Here is a 21,266-nt window from a genome sequence, read left to right as displayed (position 1 = left end):
TGGGTAGTGTACAACAATGTTTATTACACAGCTTCAAAGTATTTCCAACTTTGTGTCACTCAACAGCCATTTGCATCAGTGTGCGTCTTTGCATTTTATCAACTATGAGGAGAAAATGCATTTTGTTTTCATCTGAACCCTTCATTAGGATTCCACAGTGGGTGTAAAAGTGAAATCTGTGGTGATGCTTTAGGTTACATTAACACGAAAACTATGTGATCATGACCAGAGTTGCTTTGTGTTTCTGAGTGTTTTTGGTGCGCACAGCTGTAAAAAGTAAGGTGTGATACTGTTTTCTCAGTATTCTGTCATCTGATTTTTAGATTGCAGGTGCAGAGTAGTTAAAGGCTAATAAGCTCGGACTGGTTTGAAAGATTGGGCTTTTCGTTGTCAGATTTTCAGAATACATCTAGTTTTGAAACTGAAACCCAGAAAGGAAAAAATTAACATTTGAAAATTAACTAGTCAGTAGTGTGATCCCTGCCTCAGCATGACCTCTCCATTGTTGTACAAGGTCTCTGTACCTGCTAAAATAAAACAGTTTACTGGGCTCAGCTCAACAGCCTCCAGGCTCTGTTGAAGAAAGGACAACTTTTTGGGGGTGTTGGATGGGATTCCCGCATATCTTATGTGAATTCATAGTCTTTGGCACTTTAGAGATGAATGGTTCAGACAGAGGTGTCACTCAACCTGCATCGTACAAACATCTGCCGTTTGGAAGGGGTAGAAATGCGAGGCTGCGTGCCAGACAGAAGGATGCCGAGTGTCCTCTCACCTCTGTGGTGTGAATGCACACAAGCTCTCAGACAGAGCCAGCTCCTCTTTCTTTCCATGCCATAGATTGGAAGAAGCCTGGGGGCCCCTCAGCCCCTCCCCCTTCCTCTCACAGGCCTTGCTCTCCCCCTCCCTCTCTCTTTCTGTCTGCCTGTCTCTCTCTCCCTCCCTCCCTCCTTTTGGGTCTTTCTTTCTGCCCTCCACCCCACCCCCTCTCTTTCTTGCTCCCTCTCTCCCTGTGCCTCCATGCAGTCTTTCATCACATTAACCCCCTGTGTGCCAGAGCCTGAGGCACACTAATGATTTCTAAATGGGTAAATCAAACATGGCGATTGCCTTGGGGACAGACAAGGGCGCGCACATGTAAAAGAGGTAGTACTTTGAATAATGGCTTTATTTTGTGGTTAGACACTTTTTTCTTTTTTTTTTGATGAGCTCATTCTAACTTGGGTTTTTTCTCTCTCTCTCTTCTTTCCATTGTATCCTGTAACAGTAAAAAAGTGGAGTCAGAGGGTGGGGCCAGTGCTGCTAAGAAGGATTCAAAGAGAAAGAGAGAGTTCTCGGTCAACGATGATGCTGAGGTGAAGTCTCCACCTCTGTCTCCACCCGAGGAAGAGGATGATGATGGCGTACAGGTATGAAAAGGAAAGCTGTCGTAGAAAGTTTTGCAATGCCATAAAAGCAGGACTAAAACACATGTACAGAGTAATTTAAAAAAGCAGGAGGTCATGAAAACCTTTGCAGATCTGTGTCACGGCCTGTAGAGATAGACGGCACTGAGCCAGCAGGCGTCTGCTGTTTGTGTTGTAAACCAGCCATGTTGACAGACCAAGCAGATAAGCCCTCCTGTCAAGTTGACATCATGCATCATCAGCAACTTTTCAGCTGCTGCATTCATTTTCTTTTTTCTTTTTTTTTTTTTAATTTTACATTTCAAGTGTGGTGTAGTTTCTCTACCAGGCTGCAGAGAATAGTTGAAAATATACTTTTAAGTACTGGTTTAGAATTTGGAACGCGTCCATGAACCCATAAACAGATTCATGAAATTATGTGCAGATATAATTATGTGGATCTTGAAGAGAGTAGCATCTGGCTATTAGCTGTATGAAGAGTTGTAGCTCTAATTCAAACAGGAAAGCACTTTAGCAGCTGTATGTCCCCTTAAACATGTCCTCTCCAGGCTGCTACCCTAGTTTGTTTTCGCACTCTTATGTTGAAACATTCTGAGCCCCTTGAATTGTAAAGGTTTTGGTTTTTTAAATATGGATAACATGCTGGGCGATATGGTACAGAATAGTGAATAATAAATAATAATGCCTGGTGAATGATGACGTACAGCCCTTCATTTTCCGCTTACCAGTGCAGATTTGGTAGGATATTATATTCATCCCAAAAGTTGGGATAGCAGCCTAAATGCAGCCAGTAAACGCATACAACAACAATGAAATCTGTGTTATATATCTAAGAAAGTAGAATAGAATTAAATTAGTGAAGTAGAAAAATATTCTGCACAATAAATAATAAATTAAAAGACTAAAAAGAACCACAATAAAATGCTAAATAAAAATGTAATAAATGTACAAAGCAAAATCGAATCAAAAAATGACACTAAAACAAAACGGCTGGATAAAATAAGTAAAATAGGTGAAGTCCCCACCTGTCTCCACCTGAGGAAGAGGAGTAAATATAGTAGAACCACTACAGCAAGTGGCAGTGAAGTGGCTCACTTTGTACAGCATGTAGTAAAGTGTAGTGAAGCATAGAAAAAGGAGGAAATATACAATACAATGAGTGTCATCAGAATTTTTAAGTTAATTTGCTGTACAGTTAGTGGAAGGAGGAAGGCAAAAATCACTGAGATCTCGCAGATGACTAAGGCTACACACTGCAGGCGAAAGTGTATCAAATCCGACTTTGCTATGACAGTTTGAACAGCACAAATCCAATATTTTCAAATCTGACCTGGGTCACTTTCGTATGTGTTACTGAATCCGATACATACTGATGTTTTCGAAAGTGACTGCTGTTTTTTTGCTCTTTTACGTCACTGACATAAGACAGATGCCAATTATCAGCACCGGAGAAGACAAACAAGAAAGCATGGTGGCCATTGTTAAAGCACGGGCTCTCTTTTTTCTCAGTGTCCTTTCTCTAATTAATTTGTCAAAATTCTGTCGGTTACGACTGTGCAGAAATTGATAGACTGCTGCAACAACACCTACTAGCTCTGTAGCCGCCATTTTTTTTCTTCCGTAAACACGCTTTGTGTGTGACGTCTTCTTTTGCGCATGTGGGCTGCTTTGAGAGCCGTGAACCGTTCACCCTAGAGCGCGTTTACTGTCACATTTTATTTGTAGTGTGAACAAACAGACAAAAATAAATCAGATTTGATCAAAAATAGCATTAAGACGTCCAGTGTGAACGTAGCCTAAATGTTCTTACTCTCCCTCTGTTTATCAGAAGCGTCGGTCTAGCCGTCAGGTGAAGAGGAAGAGGTACACAGAGGATCTGGAGTTCAGGATCTCTGAAGACGATGACAGCGGAGACGACTCGCCATCGCCAAAGTCTCCATCGTCCTCATCGCAGCAACAGGTGCAGCCAAGATTTCAGTTTTTGGTTTGTCTTCAGTGAACCACTTGTCAGAAGCTAAATGACGCGATTGAATGATGCTGTTTGTCATATTTGCCCGTTTGGAATAACATGTGTAAGGCTGCATTTGAACATTGATGTACTGAAATGTGGAACGAAGCTGGCAAGAGACACATGAAGTGAAATCATTGTAATCAAGTTGTTGACAATGTCCATGTACTTATGTTACCATAAGTGGAGTGATGAATATATTAAGAGTGAGCTTTGCATTCATCTCGAATCATTTGATTGGTTTGCAGCTAGTTCAACAACTACAGCAAATATAGGAAGTAAACGTTGTTGAAGCAGGCAGTTAGGAGGAAATGCATCCAAATTGACAACGCTTTGCTGTCAGCTTCCTTCATGTTGTGTTGGATTGCAACCAGTGCACTTCTGCTAACATGTGGTGTAGTAAACGCACAGCATTGAACATAACAGATTGGCCTGATGTAACTAATACCCGAGCTAGATTTTTATTATTTTTTTAAATCCAGATCAGACCAGTATCCAATCCAGACATCACATGAAACAATCCAGCACGGTGAATGAATTTGCTTGTTCTGTGTTTCCAGGATGTGGCTGAAGCTGAAGGACCAGTTGTAGAGAAGATCATGGGCATGCGCACCTCCAAAAAACAAGTGAGCTGCACAGATCCACACCCTAATGACACTAACACAATACACAGATCCACAGGGTGGCCAGAGTCGTGGTTTGCGTCATATGATTAGCCTTCCCACAGTTGACATAAGCACATTACACATACATACGTTGCTTATGCAGCATGTTTTCACTTGGAAAGCAGATTCCTTATATTTCAGCATGTGTATGTTCTGAGCTCTGTGTGCGCCTGCGATTGACTGTGTGTAGGTGTCGGCCTTGCTTTGTTTTCTACGCCTTGTCTAAAGAGAGATCATCCCTGAGCCAACACAAGCGCACACACACAATCGCCAGCCAACTCTCCTTTGCTAGCCAGCTGCCAATGGGTTATCCCCCCCCACCCCCTCGCCCACCACCACAACACACTCCCGTGCACAAGCACACTCACACCACTCTTTTTCTCTTGCAGCTCTGTTCAGAGTTGACCTCGGGCTTGGCACACAGCCAAAACCGCAATACTAGCTACACCAGACGCCAAACTAGCGTTTCCTCAGGCAGGGTGTGTGTGTGATTGATGATTCATGGCATTACAGTAGTAGTAGCATGATAGAGGGTGTGTGTGCAGTAGTAATGGTGAATGAAAGTGGACAGCCTTGCTTGAAAGAGCTACTGTTTTGGTATTTCCCCTTTTTATGCATTTATGAAACAAAATGCTCAGTCACACAGATTTTAGCAGTTGAATTTGTTCAAGTATTTCCTGTTAAAACCCATTAAAACTTCTTCAACAGCCTTATTTATTTTTGATCAGCATGTTGTAGCCAAAATGTTAAATAGGTGCAAGGCTGCTTACACATTACATGAAGGGCACCCCTTTCTCTCAGTTTGAGACAGTTTACTGTTGAATGACGTGTCAGAGTGAAACTCACGTGCAGGCTCCTTCACTACTTCGACCACATGTTGTATAATAATGTTGAGCCACTTCTGCAGCTGCTGTATTTGCTGTGATTATGATCCCTTTTTTGTATTGTTTTTCTTTTCAGCGGGAGTCGGGGGAGGAAGTGGAGGTGGAGGAGTTCTACGTCAAGTTCAAGGGCTTGTGAGTAGTAGCTTGGCTTTTTTTTGGTTTTTTTGCTCTTTTTCTTTCACATCAGAGCTGCCTTGTTCTTCTTTTTTCTATTTATTTAAAGACCTATTTCAGTGAACACAGGGACATTTTTAAGTATGTGATCCAGATCCTCTCTCACATTATTAACAAAACTGGTGCAGGTGCATCCTATCACAATGAGAAGCACATGGAATGCTTTTCATTCATTAGATACCTGTGTCATTTCTGTCTCTTGCTGTGTGAAATGTAAAAATGCATTTTACAAAAACAATTTAAAGTTGCTTGTTCTCTAAGCAAATTTGACCCCAACATGCAAATAATGTAGTTTTCAGTCCCCCCAGCATTTAACATAAATAAAGTGTGCTTAATTCCTGATTCGCTTCAGCTTTGATTTTAGCAGCTGGCAGTTTAAAGAATTAACCCTCCTTTGGACAGGGATACAACTAATACTAGATCAATTATTTTCTCAATAATAATTAAGTCTATGATATGCCGGAAACAATACATTTTTCATGAGTTTGGAGAGCTTCTACTGTCTGATTCAGAGTCCGAAATACTTTGAGCTCACAGCCATAGAAGGCAAGGAGAGCTGATATATGCAGACATTGAAATAGATTTAATTTGGATGTTTGGGGGACACATCTGCACAAAAACACTGGTGTCAAATCGGAGGTGATGGACTTTACCAGACTTTTGACTAAGCAGTCCAGAACAGAGATACAAATGTCTTTAATCCGTGAGACACAGTTTCTGTAAGAAGTACTCTAGCTGATAGACTTGGAGATCTCCCTACGACATCACATACGATTTTCTTCCTCTAGTTTATAGCATCCAATTCTTTGAAATGACTGATGTGAAATTTATTTTGTGCTTCTCAGTTCATACCTCCACTGTCGCTGGGCTGACCTGGAGGAACTAGAAAAGGACAAGAGGATACACCAGAAGGTCAAGAGGTTTAAGGCCAAGCAACAACTCAACACCTTTATAACTGAGGTAAGACCAAAACGCTGCACCACAAACCAGACCTTCCGCTGCATGGAAGTAACCACTCACAAGGAGTGCTTCTGAATGGAATGTGTCAAGAAATGTTGCTGGCTATAAAATTGTTTTCCCCCCCCCAGAGTTTTGCTTTATACAGACACTGACTTGAGTTTCATATAGAGCTGTTAAATAGAAAAGCTGGGTAGATAAAACTAAGAACACATTTCATACAGAGGAGTTTACTCTGCAAGGCCTCATTATTTCATATTCAGTGTATCTTAAAACTCCACTTCTTTTCTCTGCAGATGGATGATGAGCCTTTTAACCCTGACTATGTGGAGGTGGACCGTGTCCTGGACGTTTCAGAGAGCACAGATGAAAATGGAGAGGTGCTTTGATCTCTTTCATTGGGCTTGAGCCTCTCTTTTTTTTTTTTTCTCTACACCCACACTCACCAAAGCGCCCTGTGTTTTATGTGTGCAGACGGTGACCTTATATCTGGTGAAGTGGTGCAGTCTGCCTTACGAAGACTCCACCTGGGAGCTGAAGGCCGACATCGACCAGTCCAAGATAGACGAATTTGAGCGTATCGGAGCACGCACGCCCAACACTAAGAGAGTGGTGAGTGGCTGTGCTTTGGGTGCTGTCTGTCTCCTAGTCTCCTCCTTATAGGCGTGTTCGTGTGTATTGGCCTGCTGTCTGCTCCTTCCTCTTCCAGATTTACAGCTCCCTTAACTGCTCTCCACAGGGCCACGTTTTTGCGGTCTTACACACTCGCACACATACGCCCTGCTCTTGTGGCCAAGCCAAACCACTAACAGTGTGTTTAATGCTGAACAGAAGCAGCTGACTGGCTGTGGTCTCTCCTTCCATCACTCTTTCCTCAGCCTGCATCCATCTATTTTAACTCCTGCCTACTGTTTCTCCTTAAGGGCCGTGCTCGTAATGCTCCATCATATAGTGGCAGCATTGGGAGGCAGTTTTTAGCCTCATTTGCAGTGTGGACCAAGGGCCTTTTCCCCAGAGGATGAATTCCATCAATTTAGTTGGTCAAAAAATCCTTAATAACCCAACATCAGTTTCATTTGTAATATGTGGTTTAAAAAGTGAGGCATCCTAAGGCTGCTGACAGAAACCATGTGTGAAAGATATAACCCTTTCATTTATTAGAATGGATCCAGTCTGTCAGTGCAGCGGGGTACTAACACTGGGGTTTTTTTTTTTTTTTTTTGTCAGCAAGGTCTCCTGCCAAAAAACCCTGGGTCATCTAGCCAAAAAGTTGAATTAGGTTAAACTTTTCCTGCAATGTGACTTTGTCCTGCGAGCTAATCAAACACGTGTACAGCTCACTCGCTAAAATACCTGCCACCAATGGCTACAACCAGTTGTAAAGTTCTGTATTAAAAGCTGTGCAGTATTATCACATTAATTTGTCCAAGTGTGCATCCTGGATTGTATTTCATTGTCTCAACAGCACGGTGCTGCTAATGCCTTTAGCTAATTTGGGACTGAAACTTTACTTACCCAGAAAGGGGCGCTGTTTAGTGTAAACACAACTGAAATCAGGGTGTTATGTAACAGAAAACAAACACTGAATGTATTAAAAGAAAAGAAAAGCTTGTCATGCTCATGACCAGTTGTCATGTTTTCCGTACTGGCTGGCTCCTGTCTGGCCATCCCTGTTCTTTGGCTGGATTAAAGGATCTCCACCTGCAGTTGGATGCCTTCTAACATCTTGTCATCAGTGAGCCCAAGGGTCCGTGCAGACGTCCGCATACCTGTAGGCGTTTTTGTTTTTTCCATGACCAGCCATACTTGTTCATGGAGACTGCCAAGTAGCAGACTTGAGTAGATTACCAAGAAGTAAAACTGGAATGACTACTCTGCCGTCGTGTCTCCATCTACCTACACAATACAAGCAATGCTCAACTCCACCATTTTGGACTGTAGTTGTCATTCTGTTCTGAAGATGCTCTGCATAACTTCAAGACTGCAAAACAGAACAAGGGGCAGTATTGCCTTCAGTAGTTCTGGAGTTACACTCCCAGGACGAAGACTCACAGGAGAGGCAGTTGGGGTTCAGTTATTTGCCGCAAAGGGTTTGGGCGAAAAAAGTGTTTGCAAAGGAAAACTTGTGAAGGGTGAAAGCTTTTAGTGAGCAAAAGCACCCAGAGCAACACACATAATCCTAACCCCTCAAACACACAAACAGTATCTGCATCTTTATGAAACACTGCAGTCATTAACACTGACTGTTTTTTAATAACCCTATCTGTTTTATTGTTGTGTCCAGGATCGGCCTCCTGCAGCTGACTGGAAAAAGCTGGAGGGCTCCAGGGAATACAGGAACGGCAACGCACTCAGGGAATACCAGCTAGAAGGCCTCAACTGGCTAACTTTCAACTGGTACAACTCGTAAGTCACCATTAATTGCATTTTCTTTGAATTAGTCTCCTAACTGCTTCTGTCAGTCTGCACATGTGATATCACCTTACTTAATATTCTTAAGTGGGCATTAAAGTGAATATTAAATAGCCCTGTGGTGCACTGCTGTTTAAGCCTTCCCATTGGCATCATCATCTGTGCCTGAAATCACACCGCCAAAGTGTTCAGGAAGGCAGCTCGACACAAATGGAATTGAAATGACTGTTTTAAACTGGAGCTGTTGTGTTCTTCATATTTTTCTGTGGTGCTCAATTCAGGGTTGTTGTTTTTTAATATAGCGCCAAATCACAGCAACAGTTCCCTCAAGGCACTTTATACTTTTAAGCTAAAGAGTTCTCAGAACTCTACAGTGTTCTGGAGAAAACCCCGACAAACAATCCCCTATTAGCGAGCGTTTTGCGGTGCTGAGATAGAAGAACTCCCCTCCAGCAGAACCAGGCTCAGGGAGAGGCAGCAATGAGCAGTTGGTTAGGTCAAAGAGAAGAAGAGAGAGAGCATAGGGAGACAGATGATCACATCAGTGTATGCACACATAATCCCTGTCAGGTGAAAGCTTAGCCTCCAAACTGGTCAGGAAGTTCTGTTCGACACAGTTTTTCCTACTCTAGGCCCTGCACTCGGAAAGAGTAGTTATCTCTAATATGGAGGTCACAGGCACATCAAGAAGGGGAAAAACTGAGGGGCTGGATCAAAGACCAGTATAGCATAAAAGTTGATTATTGTGAGCTGTAGAGCACAAGAATAAATACTTTGAGCTAGAAATAAGCAGATCTCCTTTAGACCTCTGTTGTGCTTTTATGTGCACCAATGTGAATAATTGTCATTTCAGTCAAATCAGTCAAATCCAACAGGAGAGCTAACACCCAAATATTTTCCAGCTTTTTTTGTCATTAGAACACTGATTTGGAAAACAGATTTTCCAAAGGGGTGAAGCAATGTAATAAGCAAAGAGCTTATGGAAGACTGTTTAAGAAATTTGTGGTCAGTGTGCGCAAATACAGGTGATATAAAAGGCGTCTGTCTGCCTTTGTCCCCCCACAGACGTAACTGTATCTTGGCTGATGAGATGGGTCTGGGGAAGACCATCCAGTCGATTACATTCCTCTATGAGATTTACATGAAGGGCATTGAAGGGCCGTTTCTGGTCATCGCACCGCTCTCCACCATTCCCAACTGGGAGAGAGAGTTCAGAACCTGGACTGAGCTCAACGTGGTGGTCTACCATGGCAGTCAGGCCAGCCGGAAGACCATCCAGGCCTATGAGATGTACTACAGAGATGCACAGGTGAGAGGGAATTAAACATTTAAATATCAAATACCTTTTCCCCTTTAATACATTTGCCTTGTACTATAAAGCAAACCTATTCAAACATATTCGGGGTATCCTCCTGAGCTGGATAAATGTTCACACACAGCTAGTTATCTATTCAATAAGTTATCCCCGGGTTTCCTCTGGGTTTGACATTAGGGGTGCAATTAACAGCATCATACCAGTAACAATTATGGAGACGTGTACTAGTAATAGAGTTGCTTATGTTTACCTTTAAATCTTTAAATCCTGCTTCATAGTATAGGCTTTAAAGTCAAATATTTCATTACGCAGCTAACATATTTGTGACAGCTTGTATGAGGAAAAATGAGAAGGATCATAGAGGTGTAGATTAGGGAGGCAGAAACAGGATGCTGCTGTGTGAGGTGGTCTCTAGGTCTGAACACCACCTCAGCTAGCTGGGGATGGACAGCGCTCCTCTGCTGCATAAGCTCTTTTAGTCCTCTAGCTTTAAGCCGGAAACTGTAAGCTCTTTTTGTGCAATGCTGCTAACAGCTTTTAGTGTAACCTGTGTCACAGCAAGCCTGCGAAGCAGCATTTTAGTGTGCTTGCCTAGCTTCTTGTTCATAATCCAGACTGGGGTAATCCTCAAGGTCGTGCGGAGCCTATCTGCTTTCTCACACGCACCAAATGCTTGGGACTTTTCCAGGTAGATCTTTACAGATTATGATAGCAAGAGGAGGTTTTGGGGCGTTTGACCTGGTTTGAATTAAAAGCTGCATAACAACTAGAAATACTCAAGAAACAACACCGAAACCAGATGCTCAGGTGAAGACATCAGAGCGTTAATGTCCAGACTTTTTCTGTTTCAAAGTCTGTCTTTGACTCGCGTTTGCAACAAATGGTGACTGTTTTGTTGACCTTCATGCTTTTCCTCTCTTTTTTTAATCACTTCTCCAGGGTAAAATAATAAAGGGAGTGTATCGGTTCCATGCGGTGATAACAACTTTCGAGATGATTCTGGCTGACTGTCCAGAGCTGCGCAGCATCCCGTGGCGCTGTGTGGTGATAGATGAAGCCCACCGTCTCAAAAACCGAAACTGCAAACTACTGGAGGGACTCAAAATGATGGACATGGTGAGTGGCAGATGTATGTGGTTGTAATTTTCTTTGATTCACAGGACCAAAGGACAAATGTGATTTTCTTCAGTGGGTTAAAGCTCTGTCAACATTTCCTGCTTGCATTTTTAGAAACTCTAAATCTTTCTTCACCGTCTCTCTAGGAGCACAAAGTTCTGTTGACAGGAACTCCTCTCCAGAATACTGTGGAGGAGCTCTTCAGTTTACTGAACTTTCTGGAGCCGGAGAGATTCCCATCTGAACAAACATTCATGACTGAATTTGGAGACCTTAAGACTGAAGAACAGGTAACGGGGATACTCTGCTGTAGGACGACTTTTCATGTTTGCTGAATTCTCACTGCAGTGACATGTCCTTTGTGTATATCAGGTTCAAAAACTGCAGGGCATTCTGAAGCCCATGATGCTCAGAAGACTGAAGGAGGATGTGGAAAAGAACCTGGCCCCGAAGGAGGAGACCATAATTGAGGTAGAACCCTTTTACCAGAACAGCAGTGATTCTGCAGTTGCTAAACAAAGCAAATATAATAAAAGGGGGGGAAACATTAAGCCCACTTCAGTCCTGGCAACACTGGAGTTTGGAATTAAAATGATTTGAATAAATGACTTTTTGTTTTGTTAGGTGGAGCTTACCAACATCCAGAAGAAATACTATCGGGCCATTCTGGAGAAGAACTTCTCTTTCCTGTCCAAAGGAGGGGCTGGAGGGGCTGGAGGCGGAGGAGCCAGTGTCCCCAACCTCCTCAACACCATGATGGAATTGAGGAAATGCTGCAACCACCCTTACCTCATTAATGGTACATACTCAGCTCCCCAAAATGAAAGAATGACTTTGTAATTCTCAATGTTTGTAACTGTAAACTTGTTTGTTGCACAGGAGCGGAAGAAAAAATCATTGAGGAGTTCAGGGACTCCCATAGTTGTGGGGCAGATATGCCAGACATGGCCCTCCAAGCCATGATTCAGGCTGCCGGAAAGCTGGTGCTCATTGACAAGCTGCTTCCCAAACTCAAAGCTGGCGGTCACAGAGTCCTGGTGTTCAGTCAGATGGTCCGCTGTCTGGACATCCTGGAGGACTACCTCATCCAGAAACGGTGAGAAGTTTGCGGAAGTTAAATATCAAGTTTTTGTCAGCATGGTTGTATCCAATACTCGATTTACCCAAAAGTAACTCACTGAACTAATTGCGGATGCTCGTGTTAAACATGACTAAAGTGTCAGATGATAAGGTTCGACTGCTCTAAGCACTCCTGTCATGCAGATATCTCTAACTTAATGAACTCGAGTACAGACATCTCGCTTTGACTCGTACTGGAATGCTCACATGTGCAGTGAAATGCAGACCGAGAAACAAAATGGAGCGTCACTTTTCAACATCAGCTTTCGGCAGAGCAGAACAAAGAGAGGATCTGCATTCCATCAGGTTTATTTTAGCTGCGATGAGCCATTAAAATATGGTCAGACTGGCATTGCAGGCCGCTTGAGACAACTTCTGCTTCTGCTACAAAACTTGTACTGCTGTGTGCAATTCCACTTTAACTGTAATTGTGACCGGTTGTCTTGCTCCGTGTCCAGATATCCATATGAACGTATAGATGGTAGAGTTCGTGGTAACCTGCGGCAGGCAGCCATCGACCGCTTCTCTAGACCAGACTCGGATCGTTTTGTCTTCCTGCTGTGCACGAGAGCTGGAGGACTCGGCATCAACTTGACTGCAGCAGATACCTGCATTATCTTTGACTCTGACTGGAATCCCCAGAATGACCTCCAGGTACACCCCCACCCCCGATGTGTGCTCTGAAATAAATCTGCGCTGCATCTTCAATCATCTCCAAATGAATAGTGTCCTTGAGAATCAACAGAAAAAAGCAGAAATGTGTTTACAACTCTAAATGCGTCTTCTTCCAGGCCCAGGCAAGGTGTCATCGTATTGGCCAGTCCAAGTCTGTCAAGATCTACCGCCTAATCACCAGGAACAGCTATGAGAGGGAGATGTTTGACAAGGCCAGCCTGAAGCTGGGACTTGACAAGGCCGTTCTCCAGAGCATGAGTGGACGAGAGAATGCCAACAGCGGGGTGAGACCTCACACCAGCGGATATATCCACACATAACAGCATCAGTCCACTTTAAAGTTCATCCTTCAGATTATCATATCCTTCTTCTTTGGGTTAAGCACCTGACCCTTTAGAAAGAGAGAGGAAATAAATATTTTCCGTCATTGTCCAGGTCCAGCAGTTGTCAAAGAAAGAAATCGAGGACCTGCTGAGAAAGGGAGCGTACGGAGCTCTTATGGACGAGGAAGACGAAGGCTCAAAATTCTGCGAGGAAGACATTGACCAGATCCTCCAGAGACGAACGCACACCATCACCATTGAGTCCGAGGGCAAGGGCTCCACTTTTGCTAAGGTGACAAAAAAAATTACTGTGAGGGCGGGGGGGGAAAGAATCTGTATATGAAAAATAAATCGCTAACAAGTGTTCCTCTGTCTGCAGGCTAGTTTTGTTGCGACAGGCAACCGAACAGACATTTCCCTGGAGGATCCAGACTTCTGGCAGAAATGGGCAAAGAAGGCTGAGCTAGACTTGGATGCCATCAATGGACGGGTACTACACACATGTGGCAAACACAAGTACCTGGCGTCTAACACACCACACAGGAACATGCAGTGTAGCCATAAATCCACAGAGAACCGTCACACCATGTATCTAAATACTTCACAAAGTTGAGGACACAAAGCTCTGGGCTGAGTTCTGTTATTTAAAGGGGGTTACAATAGTTATTGGTAGTTAAATAATGTGAGACGGCTGGAGAGTGAGACAGTCGGGACAGAAGGGAGGTACAGAGAGGGGGGAGAGAGATTAATATTGACAGTTGGGAATCTCCTCTCTTCCTTAATTACCCATGTTTCCCTGCTCGTGTGTGTGTGTGTGTGTGTGTGTGTGTGTGTGTTTGAGCGAGAGAGAGTAAGCTGCTTAGCTCCACTTAACAGAGCACAGATGCCTGGAGGGTACAGAGATATCACTTAGGCTCGTGCTCACACATACACGCACAGAGACACAACCTCCGTCACATTCTTGCACACACACACACACACACACTGAGCGCTCTGCTAACTGGCAGCTTTATATTCCTGCGTTCCTTCGCTCTCTATATCATTGGCCTTTTTTTTTTTTTATTACACCCCCTTCCCCCTCGTGTGCGTTTCTCCCTCCTGACGACTTCTTCTCCGTGCTCCCTTACTGCCTCTCTTGTGGAGGACCCTCCACTGGAACACTTAATCCAGCTCTACGAGCATGAATACAGGCCTCTCCCCTGGGATTTCTTATTGTACCGTGTTAAAATGGAAATGACTGCAGCTCTGTGATAATTGTGGAACTAACTACTGCCCTGTTTGTGCATATTAATGGGATTGCAAGTGGGTGGGGGTGGTTCAAATTAATTGAACAAAAATGTAATTCATTAGACAACATAATTAATGCCAGTTTATGTTTGAGCTAGGCAGCAAATTTCTCAGTATCATGTATGAAACGTGGGGCCAAATATCCAATTATTCAGATTTGGTTCAGGGGGATGCCATGTATTCAGGAATTGGAGAAGTCGGAATATACACGAAATGTACAAATGGGGCCATTTTCATGGGAATAAAGCAGACAGTGCTCTTCATATTTCAGGCCAGCTGTAACTGAACATAGGTTTTTAATAAAGTGACAAAAATTATTCAAACAAAACTCTTTTGTCTCCAGAACACGCTGGTTATCGACACACCCAGAGTGAGGAAGCAGACACGGCACTTCAGCAGCGTCAAAGAGGAAGAGATGCTGGAGTTCTCAGAGTTGGAGAGCGATGAAGATGAGCCCAGCAAACCCTCATCCAAACCACGGCGGCCCCAAGACAAAACGCAGGGCTACCCTCGATCAGAGTGCTTCAGAGTGGAGAAGAACCTGCTGGTCTATGGGTCTGTCACATCTTCATGTTTCTTGTTGACTAAGTTCAATGGTAGCTGCTCTTTAGCGTTCTGTTAGCGCTCCCTGCTACACTGCTTTCACATAAATATGTAGTGGACCTTGGCACTCCCCTTGATCTAAAGCAAACCGCTTTAGCTTTTGGGTCCAAGTTTTTAGCAGCAACTAGTAGATTGCATATCCCTCTCTCTGTGACAGGAAATTGTAAAAAAAAAAAAAAAAGAACAATAACCAGGTTATTGTGGAGTATTGCTGAAAATAAATGGCTGGATGTAGGCTGTGTCAGCATAAACTGAGGCATAACCACATCTTGCATAGGGAAGGGAATAAGGGCTGCTTGAGTATACACTGCTGTGCAAACTAACCTTATCTTACGTGTGCGGTATTAAACAAGGCATAAAGTACCACACATGTCAGCAACATTTTAAATATGATTTGATGATGGTAGCTGTGGTTCATGAGGCAGAGCAGGTTGTCTGGTAATGCACATGGAGTGGAGAAGACAGAAATCAGTGAAGTCAAGGCCATTGGATCTGCTAATCAGTGCCACAAACAACCATGCACATACCAAACATTCTTATTCTGCTGCACACAGTGTCCTGTGTTCACTCAACTTTAACCTCGACTGTATTCAACAACGGACTGTAAAGTCACATATATGAGAGCAGAATACTACACAGTGAGACTGACATACTTACCATGGAGACTGATTATCTGGCAAGCCCTTCCATTTTCATGCCTGACTTGAATAGTCAGTGTGTGTGCGTGCATGCAATGAACAGTGGTGCTAGTGAGATGTCAGCGTTGTTATTGTTACAGTCTAGTCTCGTGGCCTGAGGCTGTAGGACACACAAACACACTGTCTGACTGGGCCAGTCGTCTCTGCTCGCCGCTCTGTTGTCTTTTCCCATCATCCGTCTCTCTCGCTCGTTGTCACCCATCATTTTCCCTCTTTTTTTAAAAGGCTTCAGATGTAGGCTGGTGCACATGGTTCATTGAATATTGGGAAGCAGCAGCAGTGGAAAAAATTTTTTCAGTTGAGAATAAGAGTCTGAGCATTCCCGGCCACCACATCAGCCATTAGGTTGGTTCCACTGTGGAAGTGGGGGGAGATACACTGTGGTCCATGAAAACACTGTGATGTCTGCGTTACACTAGTTGGATGCCAGTAATGGTTAAGTAAGCAGAATGGTAGGAGGTACAGCATAACGGGAACCCAGCAGTCATTTGTGTGTGTTATGCTCAAATGGGAACCTTATAATTACTGCACTAAGCCCTGGGGGTGCAAAATTGAGGTCTCAATGGCTACAGGCTGCTTTTTGAGGGTTAAACCGTAGTGTTTGAATGAGGTTAGTGTAACACATTTGGGATGGTTAGGGTAAGGGGCTAGTGAAAATATGTCAACGAGTGCCTCCGCAGGGATAGTGGCTGTGTGACTGACAGAAGCGTGTTGAGGACTTGTCTGTACGTTGAATTCATGATGGATCGTGGGAGCCACAGAATAGTGTAGCACTTAATTATGAACGGTTTGAGTTTTAGTAAAAAACAAATGAAATAAAATTAAAATTCAACAAATGAACGTATTTATTTGCACTTAAATTTCTGACCAAATAAAAGTACCATTTTAAAAACGCTCAAGTTTCAATCAGTATTTTTTCATCCCATTGTTGGTGGGAGGGGTTGGTCTCCCCCAGAATACCTGCTCCCACATCCAAGAAGTCAAGTTCATTTTCACAGAGCAATAGTGATGTCTGCATTTAAACTAATGTTGGCCATTAAATATTGCATATGAAAGACTGGCATAGAGATACTGACAGAGTGGTGGCATTCATATTTCCCTTCAATGTCTCCAGTTGGGGTAGATGGAGCGACATTCTGGCTCACGGCCGCTTCAAGCGCCCGCTGAAGGAGAGCGATGTGGAAACAATCTGCAGAGCCCTCCTGGCCTACTGTCTGTTACATTACCGTGGAGATGAAAACATCAAAAGTTTCATCTGGGACCTGATCACTCCGAGCGAAGATGGGACCACAAGGACGCTTACCAACCACTCTGGTAACACACGCCTTACTCTCAGCCCTGATTGCACTAAATATACACTGTAGGCAGTTTTAGGGCCTGCTCGGTGGTTACTCGAGCGCCCTGAGAATTCAGGGCCTGGGGAAGGAGAAGGAAAAAGAGAGGCCAAGAACAACAAGTGGAAACAAACAGACTGCAGTTGCAAAATGCTGTCATGTTTTCTGTATGAAACTGTGCTGACTTGTTAACAATGTATCATAAAAGTTGAGAGGTCGTTATTTGTAGACGCCCCTGACTATTGCCTCACCATCTTCTGTCTTTCCCTTTAGGTCTCTCAACCCCTGTGCCCAGGGGCAGGAAGGGCAAAAAGGGGAAGCCCCAGGCCCCACCTCCACAGACTCCGCGTGCTGATTGGCTGGCTAGCTGTAATCCTGACCACTTACTGCAAGAGGATAGCTACAAGAGACACCTGAAACATCATTGTAACAAGTTAGTCCGTTTTTATGCTTGTCACATGACAACTTTCCACATCATATCCTGTGTTATGATGTTGACAGACACAATCTTTGTGGCGTGTCGGCTAGTCATGCACCTCTTGATTTTTGTAAGTTGATGGCACGGCCGTCGCTGCTGGGTTGAAGACACAAGTGTACGATGTGGCAAATGTTTGAAAACTAGAGTTTGTGGAAAGAACTTTGGGGGGGGGGAAAAACACTGCTGCTCCTGATCAGTGCGTATGACGCAAAATGGTCAGAGCAGCAGCACCTATTGTTTAGGAGAATAGTGCAGAGGCTATAAATGGCTGCATCTATGCGATAATGAAGCGACCCCTGCGGAGGGTGTATTGGCACTTCCCAGACATCTAAAGGCACGTGGCACATCAGGGCAGCTAGTGGCCAACTTATGTTGCCAGCAGCACGAAGGCATTGTTGTGGGTAATGTTCATTTAGATGGAAAGTTAGTGGATGGTACTGTGGCTTTAAAAACAAGATGAAGATGAAAAACAAAACTTTAACGGATGTAGCAGTCTCATGACTTCCCCTGTCGCACACACACTGAGTCATTTGTGTGTGGTCAGCTCTCTCTCCTGTTGTCAGGGAGATATGCTTCCTTGGCCTCACGATTCAATTCCAAGGGTTTTTTTTTTTTTTTTTTTTTTTTTGTCTACAGGGGAAGTTTGTGTGTGCATGTGCATGTGTGTGTTTTTCTGGCTGCATGCCAGGCCAGGTGCTAGGCAGGCAGACCTGTTGGAAGTGGGTGAAAGACACACATAAACACAGACACGCACACATACACACACTTGGGGGTGATTATGTGGTGCCATCTGCTAGGCTGGAGCACAGCGTTGTGTGGCTAATCAGACCTGGCACATTGATGGATGAGCACACACAGCCTGCCAACAAACACACACACTCTGCAACTTGTGATGCCATTGATGCACAAACACACAGACATGCTGCAGAATGAGTTGCAAATGACTGTCTTCATACACCAACCCCCCCCCACCACCACCACCACACACACACACACACACACACTCACACACACTCTTCGCTGCCTCTCCAAACTTTGCGTTAACTCCCCTTTCAGCATTCCTCAGTCCTTTCAATCCATCTCCTCTCTGCACCAACCAACCTAACCTGGCTGTCCTCCCCTTGTGTCCTGCTCCAAACATCCTTACTGGCATTAAATCCTGGTGACAAATCTTGTGACAAATGTTTACAGTGAGCCAGATCTCCCAGATAGCAGCATTTCCAGTGTCAGGAGATCAAATCTGATTCACAGTGTTTGGCTAAACTGATTCATGTTACATGTTAAGGCGTTCAAAGCTAATTATCATACGGAACACGTTTCATTCTATTCCAGAGATGACCATAATTATTTTGTCCTTAGTGGTAGCAAATGCATAGGAACTATATTTTATATTGAAACATTTGAATTGTATTTTCAAAAGAGAGAACATTGTAACGCAAAATGTGAACCATACTAAATCTCTTAAAAGATCCTTTATTTAATACCAGTTAACTACAGAAGATGATTCAGTTTAATTTCTTGATCTTATATGACATTGTCTTGTTCTTGTTTGTCACATATTTATTGCTTCTTTTCTAGGGTTTACATTATTTTTGTATCTGAAGCCTCATGTTCAGGAAAAACAAGCAATTTGAAAATGTCATGGGAAACTGAGGCATTGTGATGACATTTAATATGGTTGTTAATGGCTATTTAAAGTTTTGAAAATAAATCACTATCAGGCCAACTGAGTGTTGAGGTGATGGCTTTTTACTAGAAAATAGCACACAACAAAATGTATCTTCATCCATGCTCGGTTGGTGATGCACTTTTGGTGCACGCTGTCTTGGCTGCAGTGCTGTCTGTGCATTTAAATCCTCATTTTAAAGCTTTGTAGGCACATTGTCAATGCTGCCATGTATGTATTAGCTTAATAAAACCTCGCTAGCCACCATTTGGCAGATGTGCCATTCTATAATGATCCTTCACTTCACAGACCATCCAAAAATCTGCTGCCGTTTTAACTTGTTTAAAGAGTTTTTTGTTTTTTAAGTACTTACCATCTCATCTTTTGATAAACAAGCTTTTGTTGCCTCTCCACCTCTGATTAATGCCTGGATCCTATGTTTGCTTTCAGAGCTTGGGTTCACAGTGTCATTCACATCATATCATTGCATTGGGAGACTAGGAATATTGGTTGTTTATAACGGTCACTGGTGCCTCTGTTTGTTTTCCTTTAAAACTGAAGAAGCATTTGGATCCAGAAATCCCATCAAACACTTGAATAATGGAAAAAGCAATTAATAGAGGGTTTGAAAATGTTGCCTCATTACGAGTTTTTTTTTTTTTTTCTCCACCAGTACGTCACAAAGCCTCATTGCTAACTCTGTCCTCCTCGTCCTCAGGGTCCTGCTGAGAGTGAGAATGCTGTATTATCTGCGACAGGAAGTCATAGGTGACCAGGCTGAGCGCATCCTGGAAGGTGCAGACTCCAGGTCAGTAGACTTTCTCAGTGCTATTTTCTAATTCTTCACTTTATTGGACAATATCTTTACACACTACAGAAGACTGATTTGCACGCACAAATCTTTGTTTTGTGTCTTTTGTTGCTCTCACGAGCCCGTTCTAAACTATTTTGGCATTGTAAATAGTCTCTCAAAAGTTCAGGGATCTTGAGCCTGATCCGTGATCAAATTTAATTAAAATGCTGTAATTGACATAAAAGACACACCCAAGGCCCTCTGCCTTTGTGAAATCTTGCTTTTCCTGCATTTTCTCATGAGGATGTTGGATGCGAGTCAAAGGAAATAAACACAATAAATACCCTGTGCATGAGAGTATTATTCCTAGAAGAACTTTGAGAGGAATGGAGAGGCTTCAAGTATTGGATGCATTATGAAAGTGAGATGAGAGGCGGATATTTATATGAACTTGTGATGAATTATTACTCAAGTATATTTCAGGCTGTTCTAGTGGCCTCTTTGGCAGGGTTCTTTCTATTCTGACAGACACAACACTCAGTTACTTTATCAGGGGACCGGTCCTTTTATCACACTTTGACCCATTTAGAAGTTTTTTGACAAGCTGTTGCCTATTATGATTTGGCACAAGGCCTCATGGTGCAGAGGTGTGGATGTGAAGGTTAGATATGCTGCTCACCTCAGCAGTCAGCTTCATCTTACTCTGACAGCTCCTTCATGGCTTCCTCCTTTCTTTTCTGTCATACTACCCTTTCCTTGCCATCTGTCCATCCCTGCCTTTTTCTGAAGTGCACTTTAGTCTCTCATCAGCTCCCATCCCCCTTCCATCACGCTGCCACCCAGATGTGAATGCATTTATAATGTGGAACACATGCACTCCATGTTGATCTCTCTCACCCCCTCTTCTCTGTCCCTCCCCCTTCAGTGGCTACTGTGACTACCGTGTGTGTGTGTTTGTGTGTATCAGCGCGTGCCAGACGTGAGCATACGGGGTGCCATCGTGCCAACATATGCCAGGGGGATTTAGCATGCCAGTCTTGGTGTGTGTGTGTGTGTGTGTGTGTGTGTGTGTTGCCAAGGCTGGGAATGCTGCTGTTTGCAGAGATAAGGGACCATTTCCCCAGGTTTTTTTTGTTTGTTTTTTTATATCCTCCTGTCATGCTCTGTCTTTCTGCTCCATTGTGTATTGTACCCTTTTCTCTCTGTAACTAGCTGGAAACGCCATTTTCTTTCCATAATGGATGCATTTTATTTATTTATTTTTTGTTTTGGCGCTACAACATAGAAGAGCTAAGAGTAATTGAAAGTATTCAGCTTATTTACAGGCATGGACAAACCAGATGTCTCAGTCTG

General features: G+C 43.4%; 1 protein-coding gene across 3 annotated transcripts in view; it reads left to right on the top strand.

Annotated features, from left to right (window-relative positions):
• chd7 (chromodomain helicase DNA binding protein 7) overlaps positions 1–21,266 on the top strand; it is a 72,411-nt gene that overhangs the window by 37,540 nt on the left and 13,605 nt on the right. For all 3 annotated transcript variants that reach the window (XM_085255929.1, XM_085255927.1, XM_085255928.1), the window contains exons 5-26: positions 1,268–1,409; positions 3,235–3,366; positions 3,975–4,040; positions 5,040–5,095; positions 5,983–6,097; positions 6,391–6,474; positions 6,569–6,706; positions 8,379–8,500; positions 9,572–9,815; positions 10,761–10,937; positions 11,084–11,227; positions 11,310–11,408; positions 11,562–11,736; positions 11,817–12,033; positions 12,515–12,710; positions 12,848–13,015; positions 13,167–13,346; positions 13,434–13,544; positions 14,685–14,896; positions 16,757–16,956; positions 17,250–17,409; positions 19,839–19,928. In XM_085255929.1, the coding sequence (XP_085112055.1) occupies positions 1,268–1,409; positions 3,235–3,366; positions 3,975–4,040; positions 5,040–5,095; positions 5,983–6,097; positions 6,391–6,474; positions 6,569–6,706; positions 8,379–8,500; positions 9,572–9,815; positions 10,761–10,937; positions 11,084–11,227; positions 11,310–11,408; positions 11,562–11,736; positions 11,817–12,033; positions 12,515–12,710; positions 12,848–13,015; positions 13,167–13,346; positions 13,434–13,544; positions 14,685–14,896; positions 16,757–16,956; positions 17,250–17,409; positions 19,839–19,928 (3,228 nt within the window). The remainder of the gene's footprint in view (positions 1–1,267; positions 1,410–3,234; positions 3,367–3,974; positions 4,041–5,039; positions 5,096–5,982; positions 6,098–6,390; positions 6,475–6,568; positions 6,707–8,378; positions 8,501–9,571; positions 9,816–10,760; positions 10,938–11,083; positions 11,228–11,309; positions 11,409–11,561; positions 11,737–11,816; positions 12,034–12,514; positions 12,711–12,847; positions 13,016–13,166; positions 13,347–13,433; positions 13,545–14,684; positions 14,897–16,756; positions 16,957–17,249; positions 17,410–19,838; positions 19,929–21,266) is intronic.

Source organism: Mchenga conophoros, linkage group LG18 (assembly GCF_057382185.1).
Source record: "Mchenga conophoros isolate Kocher_MC1m ecotype Shallow Benthic linkage group LG18, M_conophoros_male_GT1.1, whole genome shotgun sequence".
Taxonomy (NCBI): domain Eukaryota; kingdom Metazoa; phylum Chordata; class Actinopteri; order Cichliformes; family Cichlidae; genus Mchenga; species Mchenga conophoros.
The sequence above is the reverse complement of the archived record's forward strand: the minus strand, read 5'-3'. Positions and strand labels throughout refer to the sequence as shown.